Genomic DNA, 22,520 nt, shown 5'->3' with positions numbered 1-22,520 from the left:
CTCTCCCCTCTCCTTCCAGCATCAAGAAGGTTTCTGCTGCCTCACAATACAGGTAGGTGTGCATTGGGTTGCCCTCTGCGGTGCTTCTCCTGCCCCTGTTGGGGCAAGTTCAGGAGACTTGCCGTGCAGAACCTTCGCTGTCCTCATAGCTCTCCCTTGGAGGCTCTCGCACAGTTTCACGCCCTTCATCTGCTGTGTTGCCCACAGCTGCATGCAGTGCTTGAGGCAAGGCCACAGCAGGCCGAGCAGAGCGGGACGATTCCTTCCCTTTGGGGTCCCATGCCATGGCCCCCACACACTCGCTCCACTTGGTGAGACACCGTAGGAGTGTGTGAGCCTCTGCCCTGTCCCCAGAACTCTGCAGAGACACCAGCGGGGCTTGTGGAGCATCTTTATTGTCAGCACCACGGCATCGGGTCTGAGATGGGGCCAACCAGGAGCCGTCGGTGCCGGGAGGTGTCCGTCTGGGGGTCCTCAGATGCTGCCTGGGGAAGGGGGAAACACAAAGGATGAGAGATGGGATGATTCACCCCTCGCCATTTCAGATGGGGACACCATTACCTGCGGGGTAGTTGTCTCCAGGGAGGGGAGTGTAACCTGCGGGGGGGAGAAGAGGAGTGAGCAGAGTCCTCGTCACCCTTGACCACGGCCCCGGCTCTCCCCGGCCACTCACCCAGGGCAGGAGGCCTGACCCTGAAGCGGTAGACGCCCGTGAGAAATAAGCCAAGTCCCAGCACCATCAGCACAGTGGCCACCACCACCAGTATCGTCACCTCCGGCATCAGTCCAGGACCTGCGGGGACACGGCCGGGTGAGTGGCAGCAAGGAGCCAAGGCCACCGGCCTCCGGGTGTAGTCCTGCGCCTCTCCACTCACTCCAGTCCTCCAGGAGAGGCTCCTGCAGGCTGACATGCTGCACCGAGCACGTGTAGGTGTCGCCTGCCACCGGGGCCACCAGCGTCTGGTAGCTCCAGTCGTCGTTGGGGATGGCGGAGATGGGGTTGTAGTCGTCGGGCTCCACGATGTCCCCATTGTGGAGCCAGATGACGGTCACCTCGGGGGGGCAGAAGCCCCAGATGTGGCAGCTGAGGCAGACGGGCGCACGGGCATTCCCCGTCTCCACGGGGATGATGAGGACTTGGGTCTGCACTGGAACGTCCTCATGCAGAATGCTCTACAACACCCCCATGCAATACCCGGTGCAACATCTCCTTGCAATGCCCAGTGCAAAATCTTGCCAAGGCATTTAGCTGCAGGGCAGACTCTTTCTGCAGCAGAGCACGGGATCCCACAGGCAGTGCTACTTTTTTCAAGCATCAAGCCCACTTGAAGGAGCCGCCAGGACTCAGCAGCCCTCACCAGGGAAGCTAACAAGGCGTAGGCTGAGCCAGCAGGTGAGCTGCTTGGCCATTCAAACGCTGCCTATGGGGAGCGCAACAACCAGGAACGCAGCGATCTTGGAGGGCAAACAGGGCATGGTGCATCAGAAGGGAGTGGCAGGCAGTTCATGTAGGCAGAGTGAGCCAGGAGGGTAGAGCGTTCCCCCCCGGACCATACGAACAACTCCTCTAATGACGGTCTACCGCTAGCTAGGCTGCAATGGTCTCCACCAGGCACAGTGCTCTCTCTAGCAAGTCTGTACACACCCAGACTGACTGCCCGCTCAAAAATGCACCAGTTCAGGTCTCTGGGTGCAGGGAGTGTCTGAGCCTCTTGCTGCCATCTGCGGGAGGCAGAGAGACTGTGTGTGTGTGAGGTGCGAGCAGGTGGATGACCTGGTCTGCCTGGTGGCAGAACTCAAGGAGGAGGTGGAGAGGTTGAGGGCTATCAGGGAGTGTGAGCGGGAGATAGAGTGGTGGGGAACTCCCTGCAGGGCTTGAAGGAGAGGTACCGGGGTGAGACAGCCCTAATGGGGGTGGACCCCCTCCCCTGTCGCTGTCAGGCAGAGGGAGGGGACCTAGGAGTTGAGGAGGAATGGAGACAGGTCCCTGTGGACATTGCAGGCGATGCCACCCGCTGCCGGCCCCACCTTCCCAGGTGCCCTTCCACAACAGGTTTGAGGCCCTGCAGCTTGAGGGACCGGGAGCTGAGGAAGAGGTAGAAAGTGTAGCCAGGAGGATGCCTAGGGTGAGGAAGTTGACTCCATGCCTCAGGACTGCTATCCTCTTTTGATAGTGCAGGCTGGCAGTGATGACATTGAAGAAAGAAGCCTGAAGGCTATCAAACGGGACGTTAGGGGACTGGGGCAGTTAGTGGATGGAGCGGGAGTACAGGTGGAGCAGATCTCCACACTGCAGCCCATGGAGGAGCCCCTGGTGCAGCAGGTGGATGAGGCCTGGTGGAGGCTGTGGCCCATGGAGAGCCCCCACAGGAGCAGGCCCCAGGCCAGAGCCACAGCCCGTGGAGAGGAGTCCCCAGAAGATCAGGAGGTCTGGGGGGAGCTGCAACCCATGGGTTACCCAGATTGGAACAGTTTGCTCCTGACAGATGTACCCTATACTACAGACCCATACTGGGGCAGTTGCTGGAGAGCTGCTGCCTGTGGGAAGCCCATGTAGGATCAGTTTGGGAAGGACGGCATCCCATGGGAGGAGTTGTTGAATATGTTGAGGGTGGAAAGCCCTTGCAGGGAGATCTGGACAGATTGGAGAGCTGGGCAATCACCAACCACATGAAGTTTAACAAAGGCAAGTGCCAGGTCCTACACCTGGGATAGGACAACCGTGGCTATACGTACAGACTGGGGGATGAGATGCTGGAGAGCAGCCCCGCAGAGGGGGATCTGGGGGTTGTGGTTGACAGCAAGATGAACATGAGCCAGCAGTGTGCACTGGCAGCCAGGAGGGCCAACTGTACCCTGGGGCGCATCGAGCACGGCATTACTAGTTGGTCAAGGGAAATGATTGTCCCACTCTACTCTGCGCTCTGCAGCCTCACCTCGAGGACTCTGTGCAGTTCTGGGCACCACAGTACAAGAAAGATGTGAAACTATTGGAGAGTGTCCAGAGAAGGGCCACAGACATGGTGAAGGGCCTTGAGGGGAAGATGTATGACTTCTGCCAGTTCTCTTCGTACTCTGGGATGAATCCCATCAGGCCCTATAGTCTTATATGCATTCATCTGGAGCAGCGTATCCCACACAAATTCGGGGTTTGTTGGGACTATATCATTCCTACAGTCACTGTCCTCCATCTCAGGGCACCTGGGGTCCCACAGCCCAGCATCAGTGTTGAGGCAAAGAAAACAATAAACATCTCTGTGAATGACCCTGCATGACCATCCCCATCAAGTAACAGACGAATGCTTTCTTTCATCCTACTTTTGCTGTTAAGATAGTTTAAAAAAAAAAAAAAAGAAAAAAGCATTTTATTTCCCCTCGCAATACTGTCCAGGTTCAACTCAAATTAAGCTTTGGCCATATGAATTTTCTACCTACAAAAGCAAACAGTACCTCTGTAGTCCTTCCATATTGACTGACCTCGACTCTAGCAAACAAGAAACTTTCCTTATCCACCTAAGCTCTTGAAGAAGGTCCCTGCCCATCTGAGCAAACCTTCTACCAAGTCTGCTTTAATGAAGATGGGATCAGGGCTGGCACTTTGCCTTCAGCACCCTGGGCAAAGGGTGGCAGCTCTGGGCTCGACACCCAGCTGTGCCCCATTCCCTGCAGCCTCCGATCCTGCTCAGCTCTTCACTGCCATCTCTCCACATTTTCCCATTGCTCACAGTTTGATTCCTCCTTACATGCATGGAGATGAACGAGCTTAGCCACTGGCTTTCCCTGGAGGTCTGGAGAGGCCCCTACTGGGGACAAGCAACTCGTGCTTGCTAAAGGCAGTGGACTGGGCACCCAGCTGCAATGGGATGGTGGTGCCAGCCCTGCAGAGCTCCCCAGACATTGCCCAAAGACAGAGTTGCTCCAGGAGTGTTATTGCAGCCAGGAACTGGGCAAAGGTTGGGAAAGTTGGGCGGAGCCTTGTGCTTCCTGCAGCTCTGCTGAGTGCCGTGAGGGACATCTACCTTGGCTTGGAGAAAAACACCTGGGGGGCCACCTGCCCCCCGAGGGACCTCAATCTCCGATGGGGCTCCCCTGGGGCTGTGGCTGCCCCAACCTCACCACCTATGCCAGGGGCCTCCTGACCTTCCTCGTCACTCTGCTGGGCTCAGGTAGGATCCTGGGGGGCTGCTGGGGGCTCTCCCTATTTGCCTGAGAGACGTGCTGCTGTGGGGCAGGGGAGAGGCTGTGGGACAGGGGGGGACCCGAGCCCACAGCTCCCCTGGGGCTCTGGCTGCCCCAACCTCACCAGCCATGCCAGGGGTCTCCTGACTTTCCTCGTCACTACAGCTGGGCTCAGGTAGGATCCTGTAGGGATGCTGGGGGCTCTCCCTATTTGGCTGAGAGACGTGCTGCTGTGGGGCAGGGGAGAGGCTGTGGGAAAGGGGGGACCCAAGCCCACAGCTCGCCCGCGCTGGGTTTCACTTTCACTTTGGTTCTTTCACGCAACATGGCTGCTGCCTTGCCTGCCCTTTCGCTGTCTCCTTCACCCGCCCGAATGCTGCAGAGAGGGCTCCCACTCCCAGCACACCTCCTTCTCCTGCACGTCCTCCCTCTCCCTCTCCTGTTTCCCTGGTGGTTTCCCACAATACACAGGGGACGCAGCATGCACCAACTCACACACAGCTCGCTTTTTGTCACTCACTGACCCTAAATTTATGATGGCAAAATCTCACCACCTCTCTGTGCCCTTCTCCATTGCCCAGCCCAGCTCAGAGTGGTGGGACCAGGACACCCTCTCACTGCCACCGTGGGGCAGGATGTCGTGCTGCCCTGCCACTTGTCCCCTCAACGCGATGCTCGCACCTTGGAGGTCAGGTGGATCCGGGACAAGTTCTCTGAGACAGTGCACCACTACCGCAATGGAGAGGACCTGTACAGGGAGCAGATGGGGGCATATGCCGGGAGGACAGAGTTGATCAGAGACAGTCTCTCTGCTGGAAGCCTGGACTTGTGAATCACAGGGCTGAGACCCTCTGATGATGGCCAGTACGTCTGCACTGTGGGAGATGCTGATGCTTATGACAAAGCCATTGTGGAGCTGGAGGTGTCAGGTTAGTGCCTGGGGTGATGCTGCCAGGGCAGAGTTTACGTGTCCTTTGAATGTTTCAGCTGTTTCACAGCATGGAGCATGCCCATGCATGTGGAGGTAATATCTGGGGAGAGAGCTCCCTGGATAGTTTTGTCAGTTTTCACTGGTGTCCTTGAAGACGCTAATCATAATATTGTGAGGGCACTGGGCACAGGCTGCTGAGCAGCACCTTCAGCTGTGTCAGCAATGGGACTAAACAGCACACAGGGAGAATCGCAGAGTCCTCTGAGCAGCTGGACGTCTGCTTTAATTTTGCTTTCTGTGCTGGGGGAGACCTGAGACATTTCCTGGAAGTCTTGGGGCTTCTTGAACCAGCACAGCTTGGTGCAGAGATGCTGCCTGGAGGTGCTGAAGCTCAGCACTTGGTTTTTCTGGGCAATTTCAAGCCACTGGAATTGTGCAGCCTTGCTCTCTGGGTCCGGTACATAGGAGGGTGTTTTTGGGTGAGGGTGGGTCCATGTAGCACCCAGTCCCAGAGACCCTTGGACCATGACTGGTCTGGGCTGTGTCTGACATGGGAGCAGATGGGGTCTTTGCCTTGGAACTGAATCCCTCCCCAAGTCAGTCCCCAGGGACATTTTTATTGACCTTCTTGGTAACTGGGGCAACGTTTGACTGCTTAAATTTAAAGACCAAAGAACCCTTGAGATAGAATTTGGAAAGGTCTCGACATGACATTATGCAGCTCTGCATTGTCCCAATGCTCACTGTTTGATTCCTCCTTAGATGGGTGGAGATGAATGAGCCTAGACAGTGGCTTTCACTCGAGCTCTGGAGAGGCCCCTGTTGGGGACAAGCCCCTCTTACTTGCTGAAGGTGTTTGACTGGGCACGCAGCTGCAGTGGAATGGTGGTGCTGACACACAGAAAAGACTCCACAACCATAAGGTTTTAAAGTAGGTATACATTTTTGCGGTACACCAGGCACATTGGGAATTGATTCCCTCAAAATAGCACTGTTACATATTACATGAGCTCTAATACATATTCATTATTTTCCCTTGTCCTGGTTTCAGATAGGCTAGAGTTAATTTTCCTCCTAGTAGCTGGTAGGGTGCTATGTTTTCTATTAGGATGTGAAGAGTGCTGATAACATGCTGATGTTTTAATTGTTGCAGAGCAGTGCTTACACCAAGCCAAGGATGTTTCAGCTTCTCGCTCTGTCTTGCCAGAGTGCAGGCTAGGGGTGCATCAGGAGCTGGGAGGGGACAGACCCAGGACAGATAACCCCAACTGGTCAAAGGGGTATTCCGTATCATTTCGGATCATGCTAAACAATCTGTAGGGGTGGCTAGCTGGGGGGGGTGGGAGCAGACTGCTCAGGGTTAGGCTGGGCATCGGTCAGTGGATGGTGAGCATTGTGCATCATTTGTTTCGTACACACTGTTAGTAGTAGTACTATTATTATTCTTCTTGTTGTTATTATTATTTTCCTGTCTTAATAAACTGACTTTATCTCAATCCACAGGCTTCACTTCACGGTTCTCTCCGTGATCCCAGAGAAGGAGGGTGGAGAGTGAGGGAACAGCTGTGTGGTGTTTAGCTGCCAGCCAGGTTAAACCACAACATCTCGGAAAAGGCGGACCTCTTCCAAATGCTCATTTCCATACTCCCCTCCCTTAGCTCCTCCAGGTTGCGTCTGTGCAATGTAGCCTGGTGGTTGTGGGAAGGGGTCTTTCAGGATGAAGGCAAAGAGGAAGAGGAGGTCACACTTTTTACCTTTCTGGACTTTGACCTTCTGTTGGACAGTATTGAGGAGTTTTTTGCTTAACTTTGCCTTGCTTCCTGCCAACAAGATGTTCGTCCTTCCCTAACGACTTGTTTGTCCTTCCCTCATCCGTTGCCCTTGAGCGATATCTTACTTTTTACATCTGCTTCTCATATGGTACTCATCTCCATCCCCAACAATTAGGATATTTTTTAGGTTCTCATCTACATCCCCAATAATCAGGATAATTTACTATATATGTAACTAAATATGAATTCATGTAAGTTTTAGCATCATCCGCATCTCAGTGGCAGGCATGCAGAACTCCCCAGACACTTGTCCCCACTGCTCCAGGGCCAGAGCTCCTCCTAGAGGATTATTGCAAACAGGATGTAGGAAAAGGCTTGGGAAGTTGGGCATAGCCCTGTGCTTCCTGCAGCATCGTTGGGTGCTGTGAGGGACCTCGCTCTTTTGTTGGGGTTCCCTTGGAGAAGAACACCTGGGGGGGCCATCTGCCCCCTGGGAGACCTCTCTCTCCGACTGTGGCTGCCCCAGTCTCACCAGGCATGCCAGGAGACTTCTGACTTCCCTCATCACTCTGCTCCTCCTCCAGCTGGGCTCAGGTAGGATCCTGCAGGGATGCTGGGGGCTCTCCCCCTTTGGCTGAGAGACTTGCTGCTGTGGGGCAGGGGAGCGGCTGTGGGAAAGGGGGGACCCAAGCCCACAGCTTGCCCGCGCTGGGTTTCACTTTCACTTTGGTTCTTTCACACAATATGGCTGCTGCCTTGCCTGCCCTTTCGCTGTCTCCTTCACCCGCCCGAATGCTGCAGAGAGGGCTCCCACTCCCAGCACACCTCCTTCTCCTGCACGTCCTCCCTCTCCCTCTCCTGTTTCCCCGGTCATTTCCCATGGGACACGGGGGACGCAGCACGCACCAACTCACGCACCAACTCACGCCCTTTGTCACTCACTTCCCCTAAATTTACTATGGCAAAATCTTACCTCCTCTCTGTGCCCTTCTCCATTGCCCAGTGTGAGAAACAACTCAAATAATTTTCTTCAGACTGGATCTTCTGTGACGCTCTTTTATTCATGATTGCAACAGTCCTGTCAATTAGGTGCACATTTTAGTAAACAAATCATAACCTTTTATTCCCTATTACCCGACGCCTGATCACCTCCCCTGTTTGCTCATTAGCTGAGTACTACAGGTTCACAAGCTACTCAACACTCCTCTATACCATATTTGTATAATTTTTCTTCTTTTTTTTTTTTCAACACTTTAATTTCTCCTTTCTTATGTTTTGAGAACTTGTGATCTTGTATTACTGTTCTCACACTGCTCATCCTGTTTTTCTAAAGCTTCTACCTTATTTTGGAACAATGAGGCCTTCTGTCGTTCACTTATCTACTTAGCATTTCTCCTTCTTATGACTACACAATTACCCTGGAATACAGAAAAATAATTCTCTACTGCAAAAACAACATTGTTTGTCACAACAGCGCAGCTCAATGTGGAGGGACCAGGACACCCTCTCACTGCCACCGTGGGGCAGGATGTCGTGCTGCCCTGCCACTTGTCCCCTCAACGCGATGCTCACAGCTTGGAGGTCAGGTGGATCCGGGACCGTATTTCTGAGACAGTGCACCACTACCACAATGGAGAGGACCTGTACGGGGAGCAGATGGGGGCATATGCCGGGAGGACAGAATTGGCCAGAGATGGTCTCTCTGCTGGAAGGCTGGACTTGCGAATCACAGGACTGAGACCCTCTGATGAGGGCCTGTATTTCTGCACTGTGGAAGATGCTGATGCTTATGCTGAAGCTATTGTGGATCTAGAGGTGTCAGGTTAGTGGCTGGGTTGAGGCATTCAAGGGATGGTGCAGGTGTCCCTGGGTCTGTGTGTTCCACCCAGGACCCGGTCATCCTCATGGCCATCTACGAGGCCTTTCTCACAGTAGAGTGTGATGAGGCTTCTCCTCTGTCAGTGAGCACTTGTCCACCAAGAAGTACACCTGTGCCCTTGCAGGTTTTTTATTGAGAGAGAGCTGCATGAATGCAATGATTTAATTCAGTCTCAGGGACCCTCATTGAACTCCATCCCCATGCTGTTGTGTGGGCAGTGGGCACAGGTTGCTGAGCAGGTCCTTCAGCTGTGCCAACAATAGGTGTGGGTTAGGGGTGAGAGTGGCTCCTTGAAGCGTCCAGTCCCTGAGCCCCTGGGATCATGGCTGGTCTGTGCTGTGTCTGGCATGGGAGCTGATGGGGTCTTTGCCTTGAAATGAATCCCTCCCCAAGTCAAGCCCCAGACACACGCTCTTCCCCCAGCCACAGGCGCTGACCCCCACCTCTCCCTGGGGGGCTACGAGGCCGGAGGCGTCCGGGTGCTGTGTCGATCGGCCAGCTGGTACCCGCTGCCGCAGCTGCTGTGGAGGGATGCTCGCGGGCAGCACCTGCCCTCGGTCTCCCAGACACATTCCCAGGACCAGGAGGGGCTCTTTGAAATCGAAGGCGCCGTCATCGTGACCGGTAGCGTGGAGGGGCCCTTGTCCTGCGTGGTCAGGAGCAGCCGCCTCCAGCAGGAATGGGAATCATCCTTGCACATCGCAGGTACAAATGGCACAGCCAGGGTGAGGTGTTCCTGGCCCCTGCACTTGTCCTGACCCAGGAGAAGTCTGGGTCTTGCTCTTCCACCCACAGGCATGTAAACACAGCCATTTTCCTGGTGCCTTTTTTTAGCTCCCTTCTTCCGCAACGCCCAGCCCTGGATGGTGGCTCTGGCTGTGGTCCTCGTGCTTTTGGCTGTGTCCATTGGCCTCGGTGTTTATCTCTTTCGAAAGCAAGGTAAGCTGGCAGCACAGGAATGGAGCGCAGGGAGGTGTTCTGCAGGGTCCCCCCTGGGTCTGGAGCGGGGCTGAGCCCTGGCCCAGGGAGGTGCGTAGGAGGAGGAAGGGGATGTTCTCCTGGGGATGCCAAAGGCCTTAGGATCGTCTTGGGTGGGAGGCCAGGGAGCATGGCTGCAGCATCAGGCTGGTGGCAAGGCGCAGCCCCCCTGCACATGTTCCCACCCAGTAACCAAGCTGCTCTGCTCACCACCTCTTCCTCCGCCTTTGCTTTTCAGCGGCACAGAGCCGAGAGCTGGGTGAGTCCTTGCAGTCCCTGCCCCCAGCCCCTGGGGAAGTGGTGTCTGTGTGGGAGGGCCTGGTCTGGGTGGGCTCTGGGGGCTTGTGTGCTGGTGGCTCGGGGGTGCTGGAGGAGCAGCTGGAGCCTGGGGTGGGAGTGGGGAGTGCTGGGGCTGGGGCTGCCCTGGGCACGGGACACGGCCGGGATGGCTGAAAGGAACGGGGATCAAGGTGGGGATGGGGAGCGAGCTGCGGGGCTGCCCCACTCTGCACTGATGTTTTCGGGAGGCGGACATTCTCCAACAATCCTTTATTAACATCCGTAATGGCTTCAGTGGCACAAAGATAAAAGTTGCACAACTGTCTGTCTTTACTATTCTGCTTACAAGAGCGTTGTACAAAGCTGGACCACAATGACTATTTCTCTAGTCCCACCTCTGATCAAGGCAGTATTTTTCCTTGTCATGGGATGTTTTCTGGGTCTACCACGGGCTATGCAACTCTCCCCTCATGCATTACTTTCATACCCATCATATATTATTTTCCTTTCCTTTTCAGAGAAACAAGCTGCAGAGCTGGGTAAGTCTCACTCTCCAAACAGAAAAAAACAACAAAAAATTGGCATCATAGTGAGAGATATGGAATCAGAAACTGTGCTTTCTTCTCATGTTTTCCTTTTCTATTTCATTTGTAGAGAAACAAGCTGCAGAGCTGGGTAAGTCTCCCAGTGTTCAGACCCAAGGGCAACACCAAGGCGATGTGCAGGGTTGGGTGGGCAGCTGGGACAGAGCAGCCCAGGGCTGGCCCCTCACCCTGCCCACACCTACTGGGCAGCAGCCATGGCTGTGACAAGCTCTCCCCTCTCCTTCCAGCATGGAGAAAGTTTCTGCTGCCTCACAATACAGGTAGGTGTGTGTTGAGTTGCCCTCTGAGGTGCTTCTCCTGCCCTTCCTGGGGCATGTTGAGGAGCCAAGAGGTGCCCCATCTCCTGCCCCGTGGGGCAGCTCCTGGCCCCGAGCTGGGGAAAGCCTGCCCAGGGCTGAGCTCTGCCCCTGATGGCCTGGCTCCTTCTGTCCCTGCAGTGAAGGTGACCCTGGATCCGGACACGGCTCATCCCATGTATGTCCTGTCTCAGGACAACAGCAGAGTAAGACTGGAAAGTGAACGGCAGCAGGATCCTGACACACTGGAGAGATTTGACGATAGGTGCTGTGTGCTGGGCCGTGAGGCTTTCAGAGAGGGGAGGCACTGCTGGTTGGTGGAGGTGGAGGGAGAGCAGATAAAGGATTCAGTGTGGGCTGTGGGGGTGGTCAAGGCTTCTATGGAGAGAACGGAAGAGACAATGAAAACGTTTTTCGGAGACACCTGGGCTGTGCAGTACTATGAGGGGCAGCTCATGTCTCTCACATATCCTCCCACTCCCTTGTCCCTGTCCCCTATCCCCACGAGGATCTGGGTCTGTCTGGACTATACCCAGGGGCAGGTGTCTTTCATCAACGCTGACAATGGGGTCCAGATCGTCACTTCAGCAGCCTCCTTCAATGAGGAGAGCATCCACCCCTGGTTCTGGATAAGGACACCGGGAATTCAGCTGTGCCTGAGGGACAGCACCCCCCAGACCCCGTCCCCAGCCCTGGGGACCTCCTGCCCTTCTCCAGACACTCCTGCATCACCTCTCCTTGGGCCTTCTGGAGCACCACAGGAATGACGGGCAGTGGGGCAGGGGCTCTCCTGTGTTCCTCCCTGCTGCTGGAGTATGGCTGGGATGCTGCAAGCAGGGGCCAGGCCCCCTGCAGCCCCTGGGCTCTGCCCTGCACATGGCTCCTGTGCTGGGGCACAAGCTCTGCTGGCACCCATGGGTCTCAGCCACATTTGCCTCCTAATGTGGGTTTGATTTGTGCTCTGTGCCTGGTGCTGAGCATGAGCAGCCTGTGGGGGCTCTTTGTTCCTTCCTCTGGAGCACATCAAGCCACAGCAGCAGCAGGACTGTGGCAAATAAAGTTTTGTACAGGAAGATGGAGTCTGGCAGTGGCATTTCTTGGGTGCTTTGTGTCCTGAGGCCTTGCTGCCTGGGAAGGCGTCTTGCAGCAGACCGTCTCCTCACACGCCTTGCCCTGCAGAGCCTTCGCCGTCCTTGTAGCCCTCCCTTGGAGGCCAAGACCACCGGCTTCCGGGCGTAGTCCTGCGCCTCTCCACTCACTCCAGTCCTCCAGGAGAGGCTCCTGCAGGCTGACGTGCTGCACCGAGCACATGTAGGTGTCGCCTGCCACCGGGGCCACCAGCAGGGACACCTGCGTCTGGTAGGTCCAGTCGCCATTGGGGATGGCGGAGATGGGGTTGTAGTCGTCGGGCTCCACGATGTCCCCGTTGTGCAGCTAGATGATGGTCACCCCGGGGGGGTAGAAGCCCCCGATGTGGCAGCTGAGGCGCACAGGCACACGGGTGTTCCCTGTCTCTGCGGAGATAATGCGGACTTGGGGCTGCGCTGGAGCAGGGTTGGGTATGGGGTCAGTGGTGGGCGAGCCCTTTTCCCTGCCCTCTGCAACATCCCCACACAATGTTCCGTGCAATGCTCCCGTGCAAGGCCTGTGCAAAGCTCCACACAACTTCCCCATGCCACTTCCCCATGCAACGCCCTGTCCAAGCTCTAGGCATTGTCCCTTGCGATGTCACACGCGACATCCCCATGCGATGCTCACAAGATGCCCTGTGCAATGCCCCTGTGCCACAACCTGCAAGAGACATTGCTCTGTGCAACATCCCCTTGCAAAGGGCAATGCAATGCGCTGTGCAGTTCTCCATGCAACATCCCCCTGTGACTTCCTCACGCAGTGTGCTCTGCAACAGCCCCATGCAATGCCTGATGCAACATGATCTACAACACCCCTGTGTAACATCCCAATGAAATGCCCGGTGCAACATCTTGCCAAGGCATTTAGCTCCAGGGCAGACTCTTTCTGCAGCGGAGCAGGGAATCTCACAGGCAGGGCTATATTTTTCCGGCATCAAGCCCACTTGAAAAAGCCACCAGGATCCAGCAGCCCTTGCGAGGGAGGCTGATGAAGCGTAGGCGAAGCCAGCAGGGCCCCTTCCACGGCCGTTCAAAAGCTGCCCCTGGGGATCACAAAGACCAGTAACGCAGTGACCAGGACGGGCAAACAGGGCATGGCACATCAGAAGGGAGTGGCAGGCAATTTCATGCAGACAGGGCGAGCAGGGAGGGCAGAGCGTTCCTCCCCATCCATACAAACTCCTCCTCTAAGTGCAGTCTGCCGCTAGCTAGGCTATGGTCTCCACCAGGCACAGTGCTCTCTCTAGCAAGTCTGTACACACCCAGACTGACTGCCCGCTCAAAAATGCACCAGTTCAGGTCTCTGGGTGCAGGGAGCGTCTGAGCCTCTTGCTGCCATCTGTAGGAGGCACTAGGTGAGTGTGAGGTGCGGGTAGGTGGATGACCTGGTCCACCTGGTGGCAGAACTCAAGGAGGAGGTGGAGAGGTTGAGGGCTATCACGGAGAATGAGCAGGAGATAGAGTGGTGGGGCAACTCCCTGCGGGGCCTGAAGGAGAGGTACCGGGGTGAGACACCCCAAATGGGGGTGGACCCCCTCCCCTGTCACTGTCGAGCAAAGGGAGGGGACCTAGGAGTTGAGGAGGAATGGAGACAGGTCCCTGCTCGACATCGCATGTAATGCCCTCCCCAAAAGGCCCCACTTTCCCAGGTGCCCTTCCACAACAGGTTTGAGGCCCTGGAGCTTGAGAGACCTGTAGCTGAGGAAGAGGTAGAAAGTGTAGCCAGGAGGATGCCTAGGGTGAGGAAGTCGACTCCACGCCTCAAGACTGCCTCCACCAGGACAGAAAGAAGGGAGATTGTTGTAGGTGACTCCCTTCTCAGGGGAACAAAGGGCCCTAATTGTCAGCCTGACCCTAGCTGTAGGGAAGTCTGCTTCCTCCCTGGGGCCAGGGTCAAGGAAATTGCCAGAAAACTTCCCAACCTCGTTTGCCCCTCTGACTACTATCCCCTTTGATAGTGCAGGCTGGCAGTGATGACATTGAAGAGAGAAGCCTGAAGGCTATCAAACGGGACGTTAGGGGACTGGGGCAGTTAGTGGATGGAGCGGGAGTACAGGTGGAGCAGATCTCCACACCGCAGCCCATGGAGGAGCCCCCGGTGCAGGAGGTGGAAGGGGCCTGGAGGAGGCTGCAACCCATGGAGAGACCCCACAGGAGCAGGCCCCAGGCCAGAGCCACAGCCCGTGGAGAGGAGCACCCGCAGGATCAGGAGGTCTGGGGGAGGTGTCATGCATGCACGATCCAGACAGGAACCGTTTACTTTGACAGATGTACCCCATACTACAGACCCACACTGGAGCAGTTGTTGGAGAGCTGCTGCCTGTGGGAAGCCCATGTAGGATCAGTTTGGGAAGGACGGCATCCCATGGGAGGAGTTGTTGACTCTGTTGAGGGTGGAAAGCCCTTGCAGAGAGATCTGGACAGACTGGAGAGTTGGGCAATCACCAACTGCATGAAGTTTAACAAAGGCAAGTGCCAGGTCCTGCACCTGGGACACAGCAACCCTGGCTATACATGCAGACTGGGTGACGAGATGCTGGAGAACAGCCCTGCAGAAAGGGATCTGGGGGTTGTGGTTGACAGCAAGCTGAACATCAGCCAGCAGTGTGCCCTAGCAGCCAGGAGGGCCAACCATATCCTGGGGTGCATCGAGCACAGCATTGCTAGTCAGTCAAGGGAAATGATTGTCCCACTCTACTCTGCGCTCTGCAGCCTCACCTCGAGGACTCTGTGCAGTTCTGGGCACCACAGTACAAGAAGGACGTGAAAATATTGCAGAGTGTCCAGAGAAGGGCCACAGAGATGGTGAAGGGCCTAGAGGGGAAGATGTATGCCTTCAGCCAGTTCTCTTAGTACTCTGGGATGAATCCCATCAGGCCCTATAGTCTTGTATGCATTCATCTGTAGCAGCAAAACCCACACAAATTCAGGGTTTGTTGGGACTTTATCGTTCCTGCAGTCACTGTCCTCCAGCTCAGGGCACCTGGGGTCCCACAGCCCAGCATCAGTGTTGAAGGCAAAGAAAGCATTAAACATCTCTGTGAATGACCCTGCATGACCATCCCCACCAAGTAACAGACCAATGTTTTCTCTCATCCTTCTTTTGCTGTTAAGGCAGTCTAAAAAAAAAAAAAAAAAAAAAAAAGCATTTTATTTCCCCTGGCAATACTGTCCAGCTTCAACTCAAGCTTTGGCCATACTAATTTTCTCCCTACAAAGGCAAACAGTACCACTGTAGTCCTTCCATATTGACTGACCTTGCCTCCAGCAAACAAGAAACTTTCCTTATCCACCTAAGCTCTTGAAGAATGTCCCTGCCCATCTGAGCAAACCTTCTGCCACGGCTGCTTTACTGGAGCCAGGATCAGGGCTGGCACTTTGCCTTCAGCACCCTGGGCAAAGGGTGGCAGCTCTGGGCTCAGCACCCAGCCATGCCCCATTCCCTGCAGCCTCCGATCCTGCTCAGCTCTTCACTGCCATCTTTTCCACATTTTCCCATTGCTCACAGTTTGATTCCTCCTTGCATGCATGGAGATGAACGACCTTAGCCACTGGCTTTCCCTGGAGGTCTGGAGAGGCCCCTGCTGGGGACAAGCACCTAGTGCTTGCTAAAGGCAGTGGACTGGGCACCCAGCTGCAATGGGATGGTGCTGCCAGCCCTGCAGAGCTCCCCAGACATTCCCCTAGGGGCAGAGCTGCTCCAGGAGGGTTATTGCAGCCAGGAACTGGGCAAAGGTTGGGAAAGTTGGGCGGAGCCTTGTACTTTCTGCAGCTCGCTGAGTGCTGAGAAGGACATCTAACTTGGCTTGGAGAAAAACACCTGGGGGGCCAACTGCCCCCTGGGGGACCTCTCTCTCAGATGGGGCTCCCCTGGGGCTGCAGCCACCCCAGCTTCAACGGCCATGCCAGGGGCCTCCTGACTTCCCTCTTCACTCTGCTCCTCCTCCAGCTGGGCTCAGGTAGGATCCTGTGGGGCTGCTGGGGGCTCTCCCCCCTGTGCATGCAGACTTGCTGCTGCGGGACAGAGGAGCGGCTTTGGGAAAAGGGGGACACGAAACACAGCTCGCCCGTGCTGGGTTTCACTTTCACTTTGGTTCTTTCACGCAATATGGCTGCTGCCTTGCCTGTCCTTTCTGTGTCTCCTTCACCCACCTGAATGCTGCAGAGAGGGCTCCCACTCCCAGCACACCTCCTTCTCCTGCACGTCCTCCCTCTCCTGTTTCCCTGGCGGTTTCCCATGGGACATGGGGGATGCAGCACGCACCAACTCACACACCAATTCACGCCCTTTATCATTCACTGCCCCTAAATTTACGATGCCAAAATCTTACCTCCTCTCTGTGCCCTTCTCCATTGCCCAGTGTGAGAAACATCTCAAGTAATTTTCTTCAGACTGGATCTTCTCTGAAGCTATTTTATTCATGATTGCATCGGTCCTGCCAATCAGGAGCACATTTCAGTAAACAAATCGTAACCTTTCATTCCCTATTACCCGACGCCTGATCACTTCCCCTGTTTCCTCATTGGATGAGTACTACAGGTTCAAAAGCTACTCGACACTCCTCTATACCATACATGTGCAAATTTTCTTTCTTTTTTTCTTTTTTCAATGCTTTACTTTCTCCTTTCTTATATTTTGTGTACTTGTGATCTTTGTTCTCCTGTTCTCACACTGCTCATCCTGTTTTTCTCAAGCTTCTACATTATTCTGAATCAGTGAGGCCTTCTACGGTCCACTTATCTACTTAGCATTTCTCCTTATTATGACTACACCTAAAAATACAGAAAAATAATTCCCTACTGCAAAAACACAACATTGTTTCTCACACCAGCCCAGCTCAGGGTGGTGGGACCAGGACACCCTCTCACTGCCACCGTGGGGCAGGATGTTGTGCTGCCCTGCCACTTGTCCCCTCAACGAGATGCTCGCAGCTTGGAGGTCAGGTGGATCCGGGATGATTTGTCTAAGACAGTGCACCACTACCGCAATGGAGAGGACCTGTATGGGGAGCAGATGGAGGCATATGCCGGGAGGACAGAGTTGGCCAGAGATGGTCTCTCTGCTGGAATCCTGGTCTTGCAAATCATGGGGTTGAGACCCTCTGATGACGGCCAGTACGTCTGCACTGTGGGAGATGCTGATGCTTATGACGAAGCCATTGTGGAGCTGGAGGTGTCAGGTTAGTGGCTGGGGTGATGCTGCCACGGAAGAGTTTACGTGTCCTTTGAATGTTTCAGCTGCTTCACAGCATGGAGCATGCCCATGGATGTGGAGGTAATATTTGGGGAGAGAGCTGCCTGTATAGTTTTGTCAGTTTTCACTGGTGTTCTTGAAGACAATACTCATAATATTGTGAGGGCACTGGGCACAGGCTGCTGAGCAGCACCTTCAGCTGTGTCATCAGTGAGACCAAACAGTGCAAAGGGAGAATCGCAGAGTCCTCTGAGCAGCCGTACGTCTGCTTTGCTTTTGCTTTCTGTGCTGGGGGAGACCTGAGAAGTTCCTGGAAGTATCAGGGCTTCTTGAACCAGCATGGCTTGGTGCAGAGTCGCTGCCTGGAGGTGCTGGAGTGCAGCACATATGTTTTCTGCGTGATTTGGGAACAGTGGCATTGTGCAGCCCTGGTCTCTGGATTTTGAACCTAACGGGGTGGTTTTGTGGTTAGGGTAAGTGCATGGAGCACCCAGTCCCAGAACCCCATGGACCGTGATTGGTCTTTCTTGTGTCTGGCATGGGAGCAAATGGGGTCTTTGCCTTGAAATGAATCCCTCCCCAAGTCAAGCCCCAGCCACGCACTCTTTCCCCAGCCACAGGCGCTGACCCCCACCTCTCCCTGGGGGGCTACGAGGCCGGGGGCGTCCGGGTGCTGTGTCGATCAGCCGGCTGGTACCCGCTGCCGCAGCTGCTGTGGAGGGATGCTCGCGGGCAGCACCTGCCCTCGGTCTCCCAGACACATTCCCAGGACCAGGAGGGGCTCTTTGAAATCGAAGGCGCCGTCATCGTGACCGGTAGCATGGAGGGGCCCTTGTCCTGCGTGGTCAAGAACAGCCGCCTCCAGCAGGAGCGGGAATCATCCCTGCACATTGCAGGTAAAAATGGCACAGCCAGGGTGAGGTGTTCCTGGCCCCTGCGCTTGTCCTGACCCAGGAGACGTCTGGGTCTTGCTCTTCAACCTGCGGGCATGGAAACGCAGCCCTTTTCCTGGTGCCTTTTCTCAGCTCCCTTCTTCCACAACGCCCAGCCCTGGAAGGTGGCTCTGGCTCTGGTCCTTGTGCTTTTGGCTGTGTCCATTGGCCTCGGTGTTTATCTCTTTCGAAAGCAAGGTAAGCTGGCAGCACAGGGATGGAGCGGAGGGAGGTGTTCTGCAGGGACCCGCGTGGGTCTGGAGCAGGGCTGAGCCCTGGCCCAGGAAGGTGCGTAGGAGGAGGAAGGGAATGTTCTCCTGGGGATGCCAAAGGCCTTAGGATCGACTTGGGCCTCTGCCTTGGGCAACGAAGGCAGGGGAGAAGGCAAGAGGCCTTGGGTGGGAGGCCAGGGAGCATGTCTGCAGCGTTGGGCTGGTGGCAAGGCGCAGCCCCCCTGCACATGTTCCCACCCAGCAACCAAGCTGCTCTGCTCACCACCTGTTCCTCTGCATTTGCTTTTCAGCGGCACAGAGCCGAGAGCTGGGTGAGTCCTTGCAGTCCCTGCCCCCAGCCCCTGGGGAAGTGGTGTCCGTGCGGGAGGGCCTGGTCTGGGTGGGCTCTGGGGGCTTGTGTGCTGGTGGCTCGGGGGTGCTGGAGGAGCAGCTGGAGCCTGGGGTGGGAGTGGGGAGTGCTGGGGCTGCCCTGGGCACGGGACACGGCCGGGATGGATGAAAGGAACGGGGATCAAGGTGGGGACGGGGAGCGAGCTGTGGGGCTGCCCCGCTCTGCACTGACGCTTCTGGGACAGGGACGTCCTCCACCCATCCCCATTCACTTCCCTTTGTGTTTTGGTGGCACGGTGCAGAGAGCTGCACAAGTGTCTGTCCTTAATGCTACAAGTCTTGCAAAATGCTGGGCCTCAGTCCTTGTTAGTCTGGTCACTACAAGTCTGGGAGCAAGGTCGTCTGTGCACATGCTCAAGAGCAAAATTTGGGGTCTGGCCATCTAGCCATGGAAGCAGCATTGGATTGAAAGTCTCTTCAATCTGACCATTCATTCCTTTTGCTTTTCTATATCAGACAAAAAGGATGCAGAGCTGGGTAAGTCTCCTTCCCCAAAGAGAAGGCATTTGGTGTCTTCCCACAGGAATGCTTCCCTCTAAGCATACATTGCTTTTCTCTTTCTTTTTCTTTTCCAGGGAAACAAGCTGCAGAAATAGGTGAGTGTCCATCCATGAACTGAAGGAATTTGTGGTATAGACATGGGATGAGAAGTTTTTCCCTCTGATCATGTATTCCTTATGCTTTTCCAGAAGAAAAAGCTGAAAGACTGGGTGAGTCTCTCTTTCCCTGCCCCCAACCACCAGGACTGAAGGAACTGGAGGACATTCCTTTATAGCAGCCACTTGATAAGAACCCGATTCCTCTCATCAATGCATTGCTCTTATTCTCCTTTTCAGAGGAACAAGCTGCAGAGCTGGGTGAGTGTCCCCGTCCTTGAGCCCCAGGGCAACACCAAGGCGATGTGCAGGGGAGGGTGGGCAGCTGGGACAGAGCAGCCCAGGGCTGGCCCCTCGCCCTGCCCACACCCACTGGCCACCAGCCGTGGGCTGTGACCAGCTCTCCCCTCTCCTTCCAGCATGGAGAAGGTCTGTCCTGCCTCATAATAGAGGTAGGTCTGCATTGGGTTGCCCTCTGTGGTGCTTCTCCTGCCCCTGGTGGGGCATGTTCAGGAGCCAAGAGGTGCCCCATCTCCTGCCCCGTGGGGCAGCTCCTGGCCCCGAGCTGGGGAAAGCCTGCCCAGGGCTGAGCTCTGCCCCTGATGGCCTGGCTCCTTCTGTCCCTGCAGTGAAGGTGACCCTGGATCCAGACACGGCTCATCCCACTCTTGTTGTGTCTCAGGACAGCTGCAGTGTGAGATTGGAATGTGAATGGCAGCAGGTGCCTGACACACCAGAGAGATTTGACTATTGGTGCTGCGTGCTGGGCCGTGAGGAGTTCAGAGAGGGGAGGCACTGCTGGTTGGTGGAGGTGGAGGGAGAGCGGCTAAAATATTCACGGTGGGCTATGGGGGTGGCCAGAAAATCTGTGGAGAGGAAGGGGAAGATCAACATGAGCCCTGAAGGAGGGATCTGGGCTGTGGAGTACCTTTATGGACATCTCAAGTCTCTCACATCTCCTCCCACCCCCTTGTCCCTGTCCCCTGTCCCCACGAGGATCTGGGTCTGTCTGGACTGTACCCAGCAGCAGGTGTCTTTTATCAATGCTGACAATGGGGTCCAGATCTTCACTTTCACAGCAGCCTCCTTCAAAAGGGAGACCATCTGCCCCTGGTTCATGTTGTGGACTCAGGGAATTCAGCTGTGCCTGAGGGACAGCACCCCCCAAACCCCCTCCCCAGCCCAGGGGGACTCCTGCCCTTCTCCAGCCACTCCTGCATCACCTCTCCTTGCTCCTGCAGGAGAAGCACAGGAATGAGGGGCAGTGGGGCCAGGGGCTGCCCTGTGTTCCTCCCTGCTGCTGGAGGAGGGCTGGGATGCTGCAAGCAGGGGCCAGGCCCCTTGCAGCCCCTGGGCTCTGCCCTGCACGCGGCTCCTGTGCTGGGGCACAAGCCCTGCTGGCACCCACGGCTCTCACCCTGCCTCTGAGCCCCAGCGGGCAGCACAGGGGCTGCAGCAGCTCTCCACGCTCCTCTCCCCTCTGCTTGCACTGCTTGCAGACCCCAGGGCAAGGGATGTGGTCACCGTGTCCTGCTGGCCACTGCAGGCCACCTTTGCCTCCTAGTTTGGGGTTGATCCATGCTTTGTTCCTGGTGCTGAGCATGAGCAGCCTGTGGGGGCTCTTTGTTCCCTCCTCTGGAGCACATCAAGGCCCAGCAGCAGCAGGACTGTGTCAAATAAAGTTTTGTACAGGAAGATGGAGTCTGGCAGTGGCATTTCCTGGGTGCTTTGTGTCCTGAGGCCTTGCTGCCTGGGAAGGCGTCTTGCAGCAGACCGTCTCCTCACACGCCTTGCCCCGCAGAGCCTTCGCCGTCCTCGTAGCCCTCCCTTGGAGGTTCTCGCACAGTTTCACGCCCTTCGTCTGCTGCGGTGCCCACAGCTGCACGCAGTGCTCGAGGCGAGGCCGCAGCAGGCCGAGCAGAGCGGGATGATCCCTTCCCTTGGCCGGCCAGCAGTGCCGTGGCTGAGGCACCCCAGGGCACGCTTGACCCTTTGGGGTCCCATGCCATGGCCCCCACACACCCGCTCCTCTTGGTGAGACACCGTAGGACTGTGTGAGCCTCTGCCCTGTCCCCAGAACACTGCAGAGACACCAGCGGGGCTTGTGGAGCATCTTTATTGTCAGCACCACGACATCAGGTCTGAGATGGGGCCAAATGGGAGCTGCCGGTGCCAGGAGGTGTCCGTCCGGGGGTCCTCAGATGCTGCCTGGGGAAGGGTGGGACAAACAGGGTGAGAGATGGGGTGATTTGCCCCTCACTGATGTGGACGGGGATGGGGACACCGTTACCTGCGGTGTAGTTGACTCCAGGGAGGGGGGTGTAACCTGTGGGGGGGAGAAGAGGAGTGAGCAGAGTTCTCGTCGCCCTTGACCTTGACCCCGGCTCTCCCCGGACACTCACCCGGGGTGGGAGGCCTGGCCCTGAAGCGGTAGATGCCAGCGAGAAATAAGACAAGTCCCAGCACCATCAGCACGGTGGTCACAGCCACCAGTATGGTCACCTCCAGCATCAGTCCGGGACCTTCGGGGACACGGCCGGGTGAGTGGCGGCAAGGAGCCAAGGCCACCGGCCTCCGGGTGTGGTCCTGCGCCTCTCCACTCACTCCAGTCCTCCAGGAGAGGCTCCTGCAGGCTGACGTGCTGCACCGAGCACGTGTAGGTGTCGCCTGCCACCGGGGCCACCAGCAGGGACACCTGCGCCTGGTAGCTCCAGGCGCCGTTGGGGATGGCGGAGATGGGGTTGTAGTCGTCAGGCTCCACGATGTCCCCGTTGCGCAGCCAGATGACGGTCACCTCGGGGGGTAGAAGCCCCAGATGTGGCAGCTGAGGCAGACAGTTCCCCGTCTCTGCGGGGATGATGCGGACTTGGGGCTGTGCTGGAGCAGGGGTGGGGATGGGGTCAGTGGTGGGCGAGCCCCTTTTCCCTGCCCTGTGCAACGTCCCCACACAATGTTCCGTGCAACACTCCCATGCAACGCTCCCATGAAAATCTCTAGTCATTCTCCCATGCGATGCCACGTGCAACATCCCCATGCGATGCCCTGTGTAACGCCCCTCTGCCACACCTTGCAAGAGGCATTGCTCTCTGCAACATCCCCTTCCAATGCCCAGTGCAATGCACTGTG

General features: G+C 56.2%; 5 protein-coding genes and 1 long non-coding RNA gene across 6 annotated transcripts in view; 5 read left to right on the top strand and 1 right to left on the bottom strand.

The window, feature by feature from the left end:
- Nucleotides 1-541: 541 nt before the first annotated feature.
- LOC137846168 (HLA class II histocompatibility antigen, DM beta chain-like) lies at nucleotides 542-3,191 on the bottom strand. Its single transcript, XM_068663872.1, has 4 exons — nucleotides 3,075-3,191; nucleotides 876-1,173; nucleotides 674-793; nucleotides 542-597 (listed from the first exon to the last, which is right to left on the bottom strand). The coding sequence occupies exons 1-4, from the start codon at nucleotides 3,189-3,191 to the stop codon at nucleotides 542-544; spliced, it is 591 nt and encodes a 196-aa protein (XP_068519973.1).
- A 755-nt stretch (nucleotides 3,192-3,946) lies between these two features.
- On the top strand, nucleotides 3,947-8,540 carry LOC137846326 (uncharacterized). Its single transcript, XR_011090453.1, has 5 exons — nucleotides 3,947-4,166; nucleotides 4,761-5,108; nucleotides 5,873-6,041; nucleotides 6,614-7,476; nucleotides 8,357-8,540. It is a non-coding gene; the product is annotated as an uncharacterized lncRNA (long non-coding RNA).
- Nucleotides 8,539-11,686, top strand: LOC137846167 (butyrophilin subfamily 1 member A1-like). Its single transcript, XM_068663871.1, has 4 exons — nucleotides 8,539-8,704; nucleotides 9,191-9,466; nucleotides 9,596-9,700; nucleotides 11,061-11,686. Exons 1-4 carry the CDS (start codon nucleotides 8,539-8,541, stop codon nucleotides 11,684-11,686), a joined length of 1,173 nt encoding a protein of 390 aa, XP_068519972.1.
- The window catches only part of LOC137846239 (butyrophilin subfamily 3 member A2-like), a 46,429-nt gene continuing 32,557 nt past the window's right edge, over nucleotides 8,649-22,520 (top strand). Inside the window, exon 1 of the mRNA XM_068664071.1 lies at nucleotides 8,649-8,704. The gene's annotated coding sequence lies outside the window, so the exon portion shown is untranslated. The remainder of the gene's footprint in view (nucleotides 8,705-22,520) is intronic.
- LOC137846279 (butyrophilin subfamily 3 member A2-like) lies at nucleotides 15,549-18,244 on the top strand. The gene is made up of 3 exons (XM_068664158.1): nucleotides 15,549-16,008; nucleotides 16,882-17,229; nucleotides 17,858-18,244. Exons 1-3 carry the CDS (start codon nucleotides 15,909-15,911, stop codon nucleotides 18,190-18,192), a joined length of 783 nt encoding a protein of 260 aa, XP_068520259.1. The 5' UTR covers nucleotides 15,549-15,908; the 3' UTR covers nucleotides 18,193-18,244.
- On the top strand, nucleotides 19,186-21,110 carry LOC137846318 (tripartite motif-containing protein 10-like). Its single transcript, XM_068664281.1, has 6 exons — nucleotides 19,186-19,275; nucleotides 19,374-19,394; nucleotides 19,488-19,508; nucleotides 19,635-19,655; nucleotides 19,814-19,846; nucleotides 20,024-21,110. Exon 6 carries the CDS (start codon nucleotides 20,242-20,244, stop codon nucleotides 20,650-20,652), a length of 411 nt encoding a protein of 136 aa, XP_068520382.1. The 5' UTR covers nucleotides 19,186-19,275; nucleotides 19,374-19,394; nucleotides 19,488-19,508; nucleotides 19,635-19,655; nucleotides 19,814-19,846; nucleotides 20,024-20,241; the 3' UTR covers nucleotides 20,653-21,110.

The sequence above is a fragment of the Anas acuta genome, chromosome 31, assembly GCF_963932015.1.
Source record: "Anas acuta chromosome 31, bAnaAcu1.1, whole genome shotgun sequence".
In the NCBI taxonomy this organism is placed as follows: Eukaryota; Metazoa; Chordata; class Aves; order Anseriformes; family Anatidae; genus Anas; species Anas acuta.
The sequence above is the reverse complement of the archived record's forward strand: the minus strand, read 5'-3'. Positions and strand labels throughout refer to the sequence as shown.